This window comes from Euleptes europaea, chromosome 7, assembly GCF_029931775.1.
Source record: "Euleptes europaea isolate rEulEur1 chromosome 7, rEulEur1.hap1, whole genome shotgun sequence".
Lineage (NCBI taxonomy): Eukaryota > Metazoa > Chordata > Lepidosauria > Squamata > Sphaerodactylidae > Euleptes > Euleptes europaea.
This window is the reverse complement of record NC_079318.1, coordinates 7,457,887-7,474,346: the sequence shown is the minus strand read 5'-3', so window position 1 is coordinate 7,474,346 and position 16,460 is coordinate 7,457,887. Positions and strand designations below refer to the sequence as shown.

At 44.5% G+C, this 16,460-nt stretch overlaps 1 protein-coding gene across 1 annotated transcript in view; it reads left to right on the top strand.

Annotated features, from left to right (window-relative positions):
• The first annotated feature begins 848 nt into the window (after window positions 1-848).
• The window catches only part of EPM2A (EPM2A glucan phosphatase, laforin), a 45,241-nt gene continuing 29,629 nt past the window's right edge, over window positions 849-16,460 (top strand). Inside the window, exon 1 of the mRNA XM_056853275.1 lies at window positions 849-1,113. Coding sequence (XP_056709253.1) covers window positions 849-1,113 — 265 coding nt within the window. The remainder of the gene's footprint in view (window positions 1,114-16,460) is intronic.

The following is a 16,460-nucleotide window of genomic DNA, read 5'->3' as shown; positions in this document are numbered from 1 at the left end:
ACAACTTTAAGGTTGACAATGAGGAAATTGAAATTGTTGAAGACTTTCTATTTCTTGGCTCCCCCATCCACCCAAAGGGAGGCTGCAGCCAAGAAATCAGAAGGCGGTTGAGGCCGGGAAGGGCAGCCGTGAAGGAGCTAGAAAAGGTCCTGAAGTGTCAGGATGGGTCACTGGCCACCGAGACTAGGTTAATTCATGCCATCGTGTTCCCTATTACTATGTATGGGTGCGGAAGCTGGGCAGTGAAGAAAGCTGACGGGAAGAAAATAGACTCCTTAGAAACGTGGTGTTGGAGGAGTGTTATGGATACCCTGGACAGCCAAAAAAACAAACAAACAAACAAAAAACAAATCAGTGGGTTATAGATCAAATCAAGCCTGAACTGACCCTAGAAGCTAAAATGTCTAAACTGAGGCTGTCGTATTTTGGTCACGTCATGAGACAACAAGAGTCACTGGAAAAGACCGTCATGATAGGAAAAGTTGAGGGCAGCAGGAAAAGAGGAAGACCCACCAAGAGATGGACGGACTCAACAAAGGAAGCCCACAGCCCTCAATTTGCAAGACCTGAGCAAGGCTGTCAAAGAGAGGACGTTTTGGAGGACTCTGCTTCATAGGGTCACCACGAGTCGGAAGCGACTTGACGGCACCTAACACACGTCGCCTCTGAGTCACGTGATACTGCGCCTCCCCCTTTAATGGGCGGCGCCACAAGCCTACGCAAATGACGTCGCATTCTTTCCGCAACGCTGCTCTATCTTTCCCCCTCTAGCGGCCGAGAGCGGGAGCCGGGGCGCGCATTCTCTCGACCGCGGGTGTTAAAGTTCCTTAAAGGGCCAGGCCCCTCTCATGCTGTTCCGTTTCGGGGTAATCGTGCCCGCCAGGCTGGCGGAAGGCGGCGCGGCGCTGTGTCTATCAGGCTCCCGCCCGGAACTGGGTCACTGGGACCCCCGGCGCGCGCTGACCATGAAGCCGGCACGGCCATTGGCGCCTCTGCCTTCTCAAGAGCCGGCGCTGTGGCTGGCGGAGGCGGCCCTGCCCGAAGAAGAGGCCGCGCGCAAGTTCTGGTACAAGTTCCTCAGGCGGCCCGAGACGGGAGAGGCCGTCTGGGAAGGTAACGGCCCACTCAGGGCGGGGCTGGGGCGGGGCCGCCTGCCCGTCGTCCGCTCCTTCCGGTAGCCGGAAGGAGGCGAGACAGATACTGACATGCGCAGTAAGGGTGAAGGGGGGGGGTCGGCGGGAGACGTCATCGTTTCTTCTTCGTTTCAGGTCAGCAGGCGGTGGTTCACCCCCGTGGCGGGCTGGGTCTAAAACTAGTGGTTGCCAGGAGGCAAAGGGTTAGGGCCCATAACTATAAGGCTACCGTTTAATTTTAATTTTTAACTTATTGTCTAATGTTTCAGGGGGCCCGCTTCATCAGGGCCCCACAGGCCAGCAGGCAAACGGATACAATGGTCAGTCCACCACTGGTTCACATGTCAGCAAACCAAACGCATTGTTATATAACCACCAATGTGTTGTCTTGCAGTACAAAAGCCGGTGTCACAGCTACAGAGCATCCCTTCTTCAGGTCCCAAGTCCTGACTAACTTGGCATTATTTCCGTGCAGTGGAAAAAGTTGTATTGCCACATTGGTCCATGTGCCAGGCTAGCTTCCCTAAACCCTTTCACATGTCAGGGACTAGTTTATTTTCTCCATTAAATATGCCAGAAGTGCCTTATAATAGAACCAGCAGACAATACAATACATTAAACCTTTACCAGCAGTAATCAATAATAATACTATCCAGACTTTTCTCCCCAAACCCAGGTGCTTCAACATTCCTGTCATCAAAAGCTTTCCCAACGCCCAGACTACACTCTTTCCGTTTTGGCTGCCAACATGAGCAAACTGGAAATTCTGTGCTTCATACACCTACCTTCCAGTGTACTCCACTCGCTTGTGTTTCTCGCTCCTCTGCCACCTATGCCCCTGGAAGAGGCAGCTGCCTCCATCTTGAAGTCTTCCTTCAATAATTTGTGTGGAGTGTAGTAAAGGTGCACACAGGGGAGCCTGAACAGCCTGTTTAAGTCCCCAGACCTTATAGGTTGGATTCTACCAACTTTCCCATTCAATCTCAAACAGTTCCCCTCCCCATCGCAGCCCCCCACATTGCTTTCAAGTCTCGCCATGCCCAGCATAACATAGTCAGAGGGACCCCTCTTCCCTCTTTTGCCATCAGAAAGGTGTTATGAACCAACTGTATATTTGATCATTCTGTAATGTATCAAGAGCACTTATTTAAAAAGTGGCAGTGATACAGAATTACAATGTAGTGGTGATTAGGCTAATAGCTTTTACTGTTGGACCATCTAATTTTTTTAACAAAAATGGCAAACTAACTGTTGTTAAATTCCTTTTTTAAAAATAGAAATGTTAAAATATGTATCTAATTATGGGAGCCCCGTGGCGCAGAGTGTTAAGCTGCAGTACTGCAGTCAAAAGCTCTGCTCACGACCTGAGTTCGATCCCGACGGAAGTCGGTTTCAGGTAGCCGGCTCAAGGTTGACTCAGCCTTCCATCCTTCCAAGGTCGGTCAAATGAATACCCAGCTTGCTGGGGGTAAAGGGAAGATGACTGGGGAAGGCAACGGCAAACCACCCCACAAACAAAGTCTGCCTAGAAAACGTCGGGATGTGACGTCTCCCCATGGGTCAGGAATGACCCGGTGCTTGCACAGGGGACCTTTACCTTTTACTTAATTATGGGAAACATCAGCCACAAATCAACAGAATTATGGTGACTGGCCAGTAAAACTGATGCGGGCAAGCATAAAGAAAGGGTGGCTCTACTTGTGTAAATGTAACATTTACTTAGTTAATAATAAACAAAGTTTGAAAGTGCCTTTATCTTACAAGGAGGGAACAGGAAGTGTTATGAGCATTGTCCAATAAGTTCATGTAGCCATCATTCCAAAATATATGCCTGTCTAATGTAGTTGAGCTGCTTGTACTATTGGAAGCCAGTCTTGGAGAGATTTTTTTCTTAAAATTGTTTTGAAAGTGTAGCTGGTAAGGTTTCATTGTAATTGGTTCTTGTAGGTTATCCGGGCTGTGTAACCGTGGTCTTGGTATTTTCTTTCCTGACGTTTCGCCCGCAGCTGTGGCAGGCATCTTCAGAGGAGTAACACTGAAGGACACTTCACTGAAGGACACTGTCCCTCAGTGTTACTCCTCTGAAGATGCCTGCCACAGCTGCGGGCAAAATGTCAGGAAAGAAAATACCAAGACCACGGTTACACAGCCCGGATAACCTACAAGAACCAATGAACTCTGACCGTGAAAGCCTTCGACAATATCTCATTGTAATGTTTTGTGTATGTGAGTGGATGGAAGAGGGGCATCTGCAGCTTGCCACATATGTTTGAAAAGAGGCTGTGGAGTATGTGGAATGTGCTAGCTAGGAAAGATGGGATGGTTTAGTGATCTGCAATGTTTTTTTTAATCAAAGGTGGTGGTGGCCTTGGGTTGCTGAAGTTTGAGAAACACTTCTGTAAATCATTCTTTTTGTTTGGCCATTTAGAAAATACGATGGAAATTAAGGGGACAGTAACCTGTTGGTTTGAGGGATTTTGGCCAGTAGGACACAAAGAATGTCAGTTACAGACATTGATTCTACTATATGGGGTATAACTTGTGGAGTTTCTTAAGAGCCCATTCTTTCGTCTATGTTTTTCAATGTTTATGGCAGGTTACTAATTGAAATTATCTCTAGTTTTTACAATTAGCTTTAAATTTATTTGTCTGAGCCACTGGAAGCTGCTGCTAATGTTCTTGGCCAGTGGATTTACCGTAAGCTGTGATCAAGGGGCTGAAGGGGAGCAAGCTGAAATCGAATGCAGACAAGATGGAGGTGATGCCAGTCAAGAAGGATTATGTTTTGAAAGTATTGCTTTCCCAACTTGTTGCTTTTCATAGATTAGTAAATTGCTTGGGAGCATTTGGAGAATAATTTATAATGTACAAGTAAGAGACTGTGAAAACCCACCAGAGGGGAAATCTCATTCCCACCCCTGCTTGTCATTCTCCTCATGATATTTCCACTTTCCCTCCTTCCTTCCTTCTCACCTATCATTCTCAGTTCCCTTCACCTGCCGCTTTCTCTCTAGTCCTTCCTCCCTTCCCATCATCACAGTTCCCCCCCTTAATTCCTTTCCTTATTCCATTCCCCTTCCCCCCACCTTTGCCCCATTTTTGTTTTTCCCTTCCCTCTTCTTTAAATTAATTCCCTCTACCTGCCTTCTGTTTCCTGCCTGCCCCTTATGCACCACCAGGGATGCCAGCCTCCAGGTGGGACCTGGGGATCCCCCAGAATTACAGCTCATCTCTAGACTACAGAGATTGGTTTTTCTGGAGAGAATGGATTCTTTGGAAGGTGGACTCTATGGCATTGTACCCCTCTGAGGTCCCTGCCCTCCACAGGCTCCACCCCTATGTCTCCAGGAGTTTCCCAACCTGGATCTGGCAAACCTATCCCCCCCATCCCCTGCTGGCGGCCAGGTGGACCTGGCAACCCTACTCATCACCCAGATTCACTTAAGGTTTCAAATTGAATTGTAACAACCATTTTGGATTACCTATGCAACTACAGACAATTGTTGATGTCTGCAGCTACCTAGGCAATCCCAAACGGCTGCCTAGATTTTGGGAGAAATTTTTGGGGAGATCCATACATTCTAAAACTAAACTAAAATAAAATTATACCCTCTTTTTAGTTTAAGATTTTTTCCCCCAAACCTTAGAATTTTGCCAGATTATAGAAATATCTGCTCTCTGTACCTGGCCACATAGTGTAGATTTTTTGATCAGTACTTTGGGACCATGTTCAGTATTAAATATGAAAATGATGGCAATGAGTGCTGCTGTTCTGCTTATAATTGCGAAAGAAAGAATGACAGTACTGCAAATAGACAGGAGAAACTTCAATCAGTTAAGTGGATCAGATATTTGGAATGCAAGAATGGATGGAAGTATTGAAGTTAATGGATTGGCTTAGCAAAGATTCATCAGGGTCTGCAATAAAGGGTGACTTCTTCCTGTTAAACTAAAAATGAAAATAGGATTTCAGAGCTACACCTTGGAAATGTTGGTCTTTAAAGTGCTACTGGACTCAAATCTTGCCCTTCTGATAGTTATGTGTGCTATCTTCTCTAAAAAGGAATAATAAAATCAGAGTGTGACATTCTGAAAAATTTTATACTTTTAATTTACACCATTCATTCCACACATTGTTTTGTTTTATTCAGTGATTGTAATTGCATGTAGACTGTTTGACAGCATCAACTTTGACAGATTTGAGTGAAACTTTGAATTTCAGAATATGTACTGTCAAATAGTTGAAAAGTTTTCAATAGGACTGTTGTGGTCTCTGTCACATTGTGGGCAAGACTAGCAACTGTTTTGCCCCCTCCCCCCCCCCAGTCTTCCTCCACTAGGTAAAATCCATCTCCCATCTCTCTATCTTGGTTCCCCGAAGCCAATCTCACAGGCTTCAGTCGCGTGCCAAAGAACCAGGCAGGTGGGTAAGGTCTTGTGCAGACTCTCTCAAGTTAAACAAGACTTCATCTCTACAAGTCACAAACTCAGGGTATTGCAAAGGGCAGAATTTTGGCACACTAAGGAAAATAAACAAAACGACAGGTTCTAACTAAAGTACTTACAATCTATGTTGCATCCGATCTAGGTAGAGGCAGGATGCCTGCCCTGGAGCATCTGCACTCCCTTTTGCAACATCCCCCCACCGATCATCCTCCATGGAGTTTCCAACCAAGAAGGAGCCAAGAAGGAAGCCCAAATCAAAGGAACAGCTCCTCTTTTCAGACCCCTCCCTCACATGTGCTCTGGGGTCTTCAGTCTTGTGTCTCTAGCTTGCCAAACCTGCACCCTCCAATTAAGAGGTGTTAACACATCAAAGGGCTGGTGTGCTGGAAAGGATGCCCTGTTCCAGCAAAGAGCATTTCCCTCCCTTCTTCCTAGCCATGAAGACACCTGGACCTCTTTCCATCATCATAATTGTCAAGGCATCTCCTCCCCCCCCCCATCTCACTACAGGGACATACACAGTAGTCATTGATTGTAAGTGCAGTTTTGTTTATTTGGAACCCAAATCAATAAACCTTTGTGATCAGCTCTGACCAGCGTGCTTAATTTGGCCCTATAGAGCACATCCTTCAAAACCTATGACCCCTGAAGGAAGTATATTGTTTATAGTGAGAGTCATGTGTTTCTAGTGAATGACAGTTGCCATTTCTTCCTACCTTTTTGCTGACTTGTAAAAATGTTTATTCTTCCTCATATGTTCCATTACCCCAGACTTAAATGGTTTTTAAATCAGAATCTTCAGTCTTTCTTTTACTTATTATTCCCACAAGGTGGCACTATATTACTTGAGTACAGGCAAACCCCGTTTTTCTCCTATAAAAAGCACCACGAGAGCTTAATTAACGTTGACTTTTCAGTGTTTTTGTTGTTGATGGGAAAAGGTAAATTTCACCCTTTTTAATCTTGTTCTGAGAAGTCATGAATGGGAGGGAACCTTATAACTAGATATTGACTGACTAGTAATTTATTATACGAAACAAAGGTTTGTTTCCATTCCTTTTAATGAGTGAAAAATATTAGGACTTTATATGCTTTCAGGTGCAAGGAAATCTTGATAGGAGGGAATAGAAATCAATTGGAAATATATCATAGAACCCCATATGCTTCCATTTATGTAACATTACATAATAACCGTGGTCTTGGTATTTTCTTTCCTGATGTTTCGCCAGCAGCTGTGGCAGGCATCTTCAGAGGAGTAACACTGAAGGACAGTCCTTCAGTGTTACTCCTCTGAAGATGCCTGCCACAGCTGCTGGCGAAACGTCAGGAAAGAAAATACCAAGACCACGGTTACACAGCCCGGATAACCCACAAGAACCAATGAACTCTGACCGTGAAAGCCTTTGACAATATTACATAATAAATTTGTTCTGGCAAATGAACATTTTACACTGATATATAACAAAGTAATGTCTAGCCGGCTCAAGGTTGACTCATCCTTCTATCCTTCTGAGGTCTGTAAAATGAGTACCCAGCTTGCTGGGGGTAAAGGGGAGATGACTGGGGAAGGCACTGGCAAACCACCCCATGAACAAAATCTGCCTAGGTCCAGAGATGGAGTGGACCACAGCGAGAGACAGCTGCCCATGGAAATTCAGCCAAATGAGTGGACCTGGGCTTTGGACCACATGCTGCCTGTGGGTAGGGTTGCCAGCTCTGGGTTGGGAAATGCATGGGGATTTTGGGGATGGAGCCTGAGGAAGGCAGGGTTTGGGAAGGGGAGGGACTTCAGTGGGGTATAATGCCATAGAGTCCACCTTCCATTTTCTCCAGGTGAACTGATCTCTGTCTACTGGAGATCAGTTGTAATCCCAGGAGGTCTCCAGCCACCCCCTGGAGGTTGGCAACTCTACCTGTGGGTTGTATGTTTTGCGCACATGACAATTTGCTTTCTTGGTTTGCACGTTAATTCTTCATGGAAACATTGGAATGAATAGAAATTGCTGTATATCAGCGTGTTTTATGTTTTCCAAATGTGGACAGATTTTTCATAGATAAATGCATCTCTAAATGCACAGCACCAAACAGTTCATCTCTCATTCTGTCCAAATTCAAGCCGGTGTTTCTCACATGCACCCATTCTTGCAGGTAAACTACACATTCAGGGAACCATCTGCAGTCACTGAGAAACATTCACGGTTTTTTGTCAGTTCCCTACCCTCTTGTTCATAGTCAAATGTCATATTATGGGTGCTAGCAGAGGCCACAGTGCTTGGTGATTTGGCACAGATGAGCTAGCTCCAATCAAGGACCATTCTGTTTGGGTTATAGAAAATAGCAAGAGTCCAAAATAGCAAGAGTCCAAAACTAACAAAATTTCTGGCAGGGTTTGAGCTTTCATGAGCCACAGCTCACTTCTTCAGATACCTGTGGCTCACAAAAGCTCATACCCTGCCAGAAATTTTGTTAGTCTGTAAGGTGCTACTGGACTCTTGCAATTTTCTACAGCTATTGACAGACTAACACGCCTACCCATCGTGATCTATCCATTTGGGTTGTGAACCTCTGGTTAATTTATGTAATTAGTCACCATCATTATACACTGTGTTAGCAGTTAACTTAAATTATATTAGTTCATTGGGTTCAGTTCCACCAATTGTTCCATTGCCATTTTCCCTTGTAAGTGGATCCTATGATCCCAGGATATTTTACTTTAATTTTAATTTATTGATTTTAACCAGTTTAGAGGCCCAAAAGACCATTTTGTCTTCTTGTGCCTGTGGAAAAGCTGGATGATGCCAACATCCAGAGGATAAATTTATCAGTGCTGTTAGTCAAAACCGATAAATGAAACCTCTGTATTCAGAGGCTGTGTGCCTCAAATTATCTGATCCCAGGTCAAGCATCTTTCTCAGTTCTTCTAAGAGACGTTAGCTAGCCTCTTGAAAAAAGGATGTTGGGCTCCACAGACCCAGCCTAATTCAGCAAAGCAATGCTTTTAATCACAATTTTGGCTGTGAGACCTCCTAGTAAAAACCTTTGCTTTAAACTTGGCTATATCCTGGTTGTGAATCAGAGCAATGAAAGAGACTTACTTTTGTGTTATAAATTTCTTTAGTAACAGGAAATTCGAAAATTCATTCCATTCATTCTAGTAGACAGAAAGTAAATGCCATATAGTTTTGTTATGTATGCTTATAATTCCTAAATTTTCAGCAATTTGCACTGTCTTGAAATATATATGGTAGGGGAATGACAACCAGAAACTAGCTAGGACTGTTGCCAAGAGGTTTAAACCATCCATATGGAGATGAGGAAAGTCTAACATGTTGATAGGTCTATATTGTAACAATCAATAACAATTCTGTCTTGCTCAGTTTGAAGCAAACACCATTCCAAACCATTTGAAGATTGAATTTCAGCCAACAGTTAGACAGCAGGAATATTTCCATAACAATCTCACAAATCAAACGTTAAAACAAAAAAAATTATGTGGACTATCAACCTCCAGGTGGTAGGTGGAGATCTCCTGGGATATTACAGCTGAACTCCAGGCAACAGATTAATTCCCCTGAAGAAAACAGCCGCTTTGGAAGATGGACTCTATGGCATTATACCCTATTGAAGTCCCTCATCTCCCTAAACCCCTCTCTCCTCAGGCTGCACCCCCAAGATCTCCATGTATTGCCCAACCCAGAGCAGGCAACCTTAACTATTACATGCACAGTAGTAGAAGTCCAATGATGATAATAACGAGAAACATTACCTTGCAGGAGATTTGTTTTTCTTAATCTAGTAAAAAACGGGCCTAAGTGAGTACTCCATTTCTTTTTCACTGGAATGAAAGAGCCCAGAAAACAAAAAGGATTAATCGTTTTTATGAAACATGAGTCAAAACAGCCACGTGTATTTTTGTCTCTCATAAAGTTCCATGCTCATGTCAGTTTCTGTCTGTCTGCCTATTCAGTATGAACCAAGAACTGGAGAGGGGAGGAAAGACTTGAGCTGTGTTTGGGGAACCTGCAACTTCACTTGGCAGGAAGCTCCATTGCCCATTTCTTCCAAATGCCCATTTCCCCTCAGAACTGCCAAAGCGGGATATCAGAGGAAAACTGGCTGAGTTTCTGTCTGGAGTACCTTTGTAACTTCAGTAGCTAGTTTACCCCTCCTGCGACCCACACTTATTTGTAGGGTTGCCAGCTCTGAGTTGGAAAATACCTGGAGATTTTTGGAGCGCAGCCTGAGGAGGGCGGGGTTTGGGGAGGGGAGGGACTGCAATGTCATTTAGTCCAATTGCCAAAGTGGCCATTTTTCTCCAGGTGAACTGATCTCTATCGGCTGGAGAGCAGTTGTAACAGCAGGAGATCTTCAGCTAGTACCCGGAGGCTGGCAAGCCTACTTATTTGCATTATTATTCCCAAGGCAATAGGTATGGAAATGTAGCTGTAAGGATGGGCTGTAGAAGTAAGGGACAAAACTGAAGGCGATAGGGCCTGAGGTAAGGAGGCAAAGGGAAGAACAAACAGAAGCAAGGAAATAAGGAGGGAAGAAAAAAGTAGTACTGAGAAGAAGCTGTGAAATAAGCAGAGAGACAAGGGAGCAAACTATGAAAAGAAACAAGGCATAGAAGGAAAGGATGGATGGGGGCAAAGGAAATTAGGGTGGGGAGTTTGCAAATCCTTATTATTGCTCCGATGTTAATTGATGTCATGACCCTTTTAGCCTGACCTCACTTTGTTCGTTTATATATTTATTGCTTTTGAAATTGTGTTGATTTTAATATCCAGGTGCTGTTCTGGTTTGGGTTTGGAATATTAGTAAATTGCTACTGTTTTCAGAGATTATGCAGATAAATCTGGTGTTGAGCATCACTGCCAGACTAGTGTACAGGTGTCTGGATTTTGATAGTAATCCATCTTTCATTATAAAGCAAATTAGTTTTCAAACTGTGAGCCATTCTGGCAGAATGTGTTGCTACAAAGTGTGAAAACTGTTTTAATTTCAGTTTGGATTTTTTCATTTCATTTCATTAACCTTTATTGGCATACCAAAAGACAGAGATAAAAAAAACAATATATCTCCAAAGGGCAATACATATAAGTTACAGTCGGGTTAATAAAACTTTTCTTGTTCTTTAAGAACTCCTGTAAGAAATTCAGCCACTGTAGCCGTAATTTTAGGATCATGGTCACTCAAAAGAAATTTGCATTTCACTTCATTACTCCTGTATGTCTTGTACTGAAGCAAAGTAGATAGCAGTTTATCCCGCAGAGTCACATAGAAGGGGCAATCTAAAAGATGTGGTCAATTGTATCTAACAAGTTTAAACCGCATGTGCATAGGCGTTCATGTCTAGGGATCTGGAGGTATCGGCCTAAGAGCATCCTAGATGGGAATGCATTAACCCTAGCTAATAGAAAAGCGCGGCGTTGAGAAGGTATCTCTAGGTTATCTAGATACCTAGCCATTTTACCCGATCCATTATTAAGGCCTAGGGCCGCCGGAGAGCAGATGGGGGGAAGAGCTGGGTTAAAATTCTGCAATTCTACATCAAGGAGACGTTGCTTGATTCTTTTAAAGATGTAAGATTCATTGTCCAGAGCAAGATTATCTAAATCAATTCCAATTTGACAGAGTCTAGATCTAATCAATATGTCCCATGAGAAATAATGAAGTTCACTTTTCAAGAAATATAAAAGGGAACCTGGCTCAGTTTGAAAATATAATTTGAGCCAATATCTTATTGTTTGAATCCAGGCTTTGGTGGCAATCAAGTTTTGCCCAGTTTCATGACAAATTGTGAAATATGAGACACATTTAGGTATCCCCAATATTTGTCTAAGAAATACGGCTTGGATGTTCTCCACTTCTTGATTAAGAGTACCAAGCCATAAGGGAACTCCAAACAGAAGTTGGGGGAATATTTTCAAATTCAGGATTTTGATCACTGCAGGAACACACTGATTCCCCTTCGCGTAGAAAAACTGCTTGAGTTGATTTAAGGAAATCCTGGTGGCTTTAATAGTATTTTGTCGATGTATAGACCAATTGAGATTATAGTTATAAGTAATTCCCAAATACTTATAGCTTTTAACTTGTTCAATTGAATCCTTCCCAATGTGCCATTTGTATGAGGACCATTTTTTGGAAAATACCACTATTTTTGATTTGGAGGAGTTAATAGAAAGTAAATTAAAATGGCAATAATTATTAAAAGCATCTAGATATCGTTGGAGGCCTACTTTAGTGAAAGAAAGAATGACGGTGTCGTCCGCATAAAGAAGTAGAGGTAAAGACTGGGACCCTAATTTAGATGGATGACCATTAACTGAACCCAATGACTGCACTAGATCAGAAAGAAAAATATTAAAAAGTAGGGGAGCTAAAACACACCCTTGTTTAACGCCTCTTTGAATTAAGATTTTCTTAGTCAGTCCACCATTAGGTGAGTATTTAACTTGGCAGGTGGTATTTAAGTGTAATTTCTTTAAAAGTATTAGCAGCCTGGGGTCAATTCCTAGATTTGACAATTTTTCCCACAGTTTCTCTCTAGGAATAGAGTCAAAAGCACTTTTTAGGTCTATGAAAGCTGCAAACAATTTCCCCCCACCTATCTTCATGTATTTTTCCACAAGAAAGGATAAAACGATACAGTGATCTAAAGATGATTTGTTCTTAGTGAATCCTATTTGCTCTGGGCCAATAATGGATTTAGCTTGAGACCACTCCGAAAGGCGGGTCTCAAGGTGTCTAGCATATAACTTGCCCAGTACTGATAGCAAGCTAATAGGACGATAATTTCCCGGTAGATTGGGGTCTCCCTTTTTATAGATTGGCATTAATATTGAGTTCAGCCATGAATCAGGAAGGATACCATAATGATCAATTGATGTAAAAAGACTGGCTAGTAGTGGAGCCCACCAGTCAGCATATTTCTTAAAAAGTTCGACAGGGAGCCCATCAGGACCTGGTGCTCGACCGCTTTTTAGTTTAGAAATTAGGGTCATAATTTCTTCCCTACTTACTGCATGCCATGGAGGGATATTTGAGGGAATAATTTCCTCATTATCAGATGGAGGGACCACAGCATGGCCAAAGACGCAGTTTGGATTTTTATTGATATAATTTTTCTGTTTTTAATTATTTTTGTAATTTTCATTCATGGTACTCAGGAATAGGTCATTTTATCATTCTTTGTATTTTAGGATGAAAGTTGGTAATTATGTTTTAGTGCTAGTGCTAGTAGAAGTGAATTGTGAATGAGAAATTCTCAGCTAACTCCTCACCCATTTGGGAGTGCTGTGTGCCACCACGCTTGAGCCAAGCACCAGTTTAGGTAGGAGAGGAGGCACACTGCATTGTGAGCCAGGTGAGTGCGGAACCTGGAGGTAGCAGCACATCTAGCGATGGGGTTGGGAAGGCAGGCCAGGTAAGCAGGCTCCCGATGGTGGCACTGCAGCCAGGGGCACCTCACTTTCAACTTCCTGTCCCCTGGGCGGGAAACCCAGTTTCTGTCCTGCCTTGATCAGGGTGGCAGCTTCGTTGTTGAACTCCGACTTGCTGAGAGAAATTTCCCTTGTTTTTTGTCCGTTTGTGTTCACCCTTACCTTACTTGAGTCTGTCTGCCTTTACCTTCTTATCTTTGCTGGCACCGGCCTCGGCCGCAAAAGCCGTTCCTTCACCTCCGAACTCTCCCCGCTCTTCCGTCTATTCCTGCCCCCACTTCGCCCACTGAGCAAGATGGCGGACGGCAGGAGGGATTCCGATTCGGACCTTCTGTCCAAGGAGGATCACGACCCAGCCCTCGTCGCCTCGACAGGTCGTCGTCGCAAGGATAACACCAATGGCCGCTGTTGCGGTACTGCGGTACAGGGCACGGAGGGCCCAACCACGCCTAAAAAGGCACGCTCTAATGAGCCGCCCCAAAATGGCGCCAAACACGGCGAGTTGCGCGAGACAGCGCCCGCTTCTGCTCCAACCGTCAGGAGTCCTCGGCAGGAGAACACATCATCCACAGCCGATTCACAGCAGGGGGGTAATGTATTGCAATTTGAGTCTGAGACTCCTGTGACTAGAAGGGAAATGCTTGACTTATTTAACGGGGTCTTAGACAAACAAGCACAAATGATGGCCTTTAGGGACTCTATTGCCCCTCTGATACAGGGATCAGATTTGGTTGTATCTCCTACCACTACCCTTACCTCTCAACAGAGGCAGGAGGAACGCTCCAATTCCCAATGGCGCACCAAGGCGGCACTAAAAGACCCCCCTCATTCACAAACCCTTCAGAATCTGGAGGATGGCTCTGTGGTCTCAGACACAGAGAGCAGAGAGGAGGGGGAGTTCGATTCCAACGAGAACAATCCAATCCAATCCTGTTAGAGGAACAACACCCTTGCCTCTTCTTGACAGAGGATTTCCAGGGCTTATTGAGCAAGGCTCTAATAGCCCTTGACCTTAATGAGGACCCAGTTCCTGTGGCTGCAGCCACACCAAAACCCAGAAAAAGGGAGCCAAAGAGTTTTTTCCCAGTACAAAACCACGTATCTGGGAAATCCCCTTTCCAGAATTCTTTGAGAATCAAGTACAAGCTGAGTTAGATAAGCCCATAGCTAATAGGCAGTTCCCATCCAACATCAAAAGACTATACACCATGGTACCCCAGGCCATGTCTCTATTTCAACTCCCACTTATAGACGCCATCCACTCCCCAGACCTACCCTCTGAGGATGGGATGGGGTCAATTAGGGATCCACTGGACCGTAAAACTGTGATCCTCTCCAAAAAGGTTCATGAGGCTTCCTCATTAGCCATACAAGCCTCTGCTGCTACTTCTATCATGGCCAGAGCCTCCATAGTATGGCTCAGAAAGATCATTCAGCTTTATACAGGGGACAACCGTAAAATCGCTGAGGGACTTAACAGATTACTCAAGGCGTCTGCCTTCATGGCAGATGCCTCACTAGATACCATGTCATTCACGGCCTAGCCACTTCCTCCAACATAGCCATCAGAAGGGCACTTTGGATTCGCCCCTGGCAAAATGAGTTTAAAACTAAGACTCTGACAATGTCTTATCCTTATACTGGTGGCAAATTATTCGGGGAAAGACTAGAAAAGATTCTAGTAGAGAATAAGGACAAGAAGAAAGTCCTTCCTAAATCCTACAAGAAGGAAGGGAGGGCTTCCTCCTCCTTCCCCAATTTCAGGACTTCCCATTCTCTTGCGCCTTTTAGGCCAGACCAACGACGGGGTACCTGGAATAATAGCAGAGGCTCCTTTTGTAGAGGGGGCAACAGGTTTTTTCGTCCCCCCCCCCAAGGACAACAACCATTCTTGGGCAACAAGGGAGACAAATTCTCCAAAGCCCCAAAACAGTGACGCCGCATCACAGGAGGTGGGGGGGAGACTTCTACAATTTCACCAAAGGTGGACAAGGTCATACACAGATGCCTGGGTCTCTCAGGTGATATCCTCAGGGTACCTTATAGAGTTCACCTGTCTCCCAAAAGACAAGTTTGTAAATTCACCAAGATCGCTACGCAGGGGAAAACATCAGCGAACCCTAGCTGTAGAACCTGTCCCTCAACACCAAATTGGCAACGGGGTTTATTCCATCTTCTTTACAGTCCCCAAGAAAAATGGGGACTGGTGGGCTATCTTAGTTCTGAAGCACCTAAACAGGATGGTCAGATACAGGAAGTTCCACATGGAAACACTCCGGTCCATTCTGGAAGCCCTGCAAATAGGCCAGTTCATGACTTCCTTAGATCTGAAGGAGGCCTACCTGCATGTACCAATACACCAGTCACACCGGAAATTCCTCCAGTTCTGTTACTCAGGAAAAAACTACCAGTTCAGGGCACTCCCCTTCGGCCTGGCTTCTGCTCCCCGTGTATTCACCAAAATCCTGGTGACACTGGTGGCACTACTTCGCCAGGAGGGAATAACAATATTTCCCTATCTGGACGACATTTTAATCTGTTCCAAGTCCAGACAGGAGGCGTTACAACACATGGACAGGGTAGTCCGGGTTCTCACCAAACACGGCTTTCTGGTGAACCTGGGGAAGAGCCATTTGACTCCAACCCAAAGACTGGAACACCTGGGGGTCATTCTAGATACTCACCAGAATTTAGTTATTCTCCCCCAAGACAAAATTGCCAAGATCCAGTCTATGGTACAGACCGTGATCAACTCCAACCACGGCAGAATCATGTTTCTGACCAAATTACTGGGAAAGGTGGTAGCTTGCCTCAGCTCAGTACCATGGGCCAGGTTTCACTCGAGAACACTTCAGAGACTGTTACAACCACATCAGGCCCTCATCACACAGAGCAGAGACAAATCCATACCTCTGCCCCTAGTGTTCCGCCAATCCCTTTTTTGGTGGTGCAAGAGCAACAACCTCAACAGGGGAATGCATTTTGTCATAGAAGATCAGATACAAATCTATACGGATGCCAGTTTGGAAGGTTGGGGAGCCACCTGTCAGAACCTCATAGCGCAGGGTCTATGGACAACAAGGGAAAAGAAACTGCACATAAACGTTCTAGAATTAAAAGCCATCCGACTGGCTCTAAAACACTTTCAGCACCTACTACGACTCAAACACATTCTGGTTCGCACAGACAATGTGTCAGCCAAAGCTTATTTGAACAAGCAGGGGGGGGGGGTCAAAGTCTTCCAATCTCCATCAGGAAGCGGAGATCATTATGTCCTGGGCAGAATCAAATCTACTGTCCCTATCAGCAGAACACGTCAGAGGGATCCTCAACCTACAGGCCGACTGGCTAAGTCGACAGGTGCTAGACGAGGGGGAATTGTCCCTCAACAGGTTGGTCTTCAACCAAATTGTGGAAAGGTTTGACCAACCCAAGT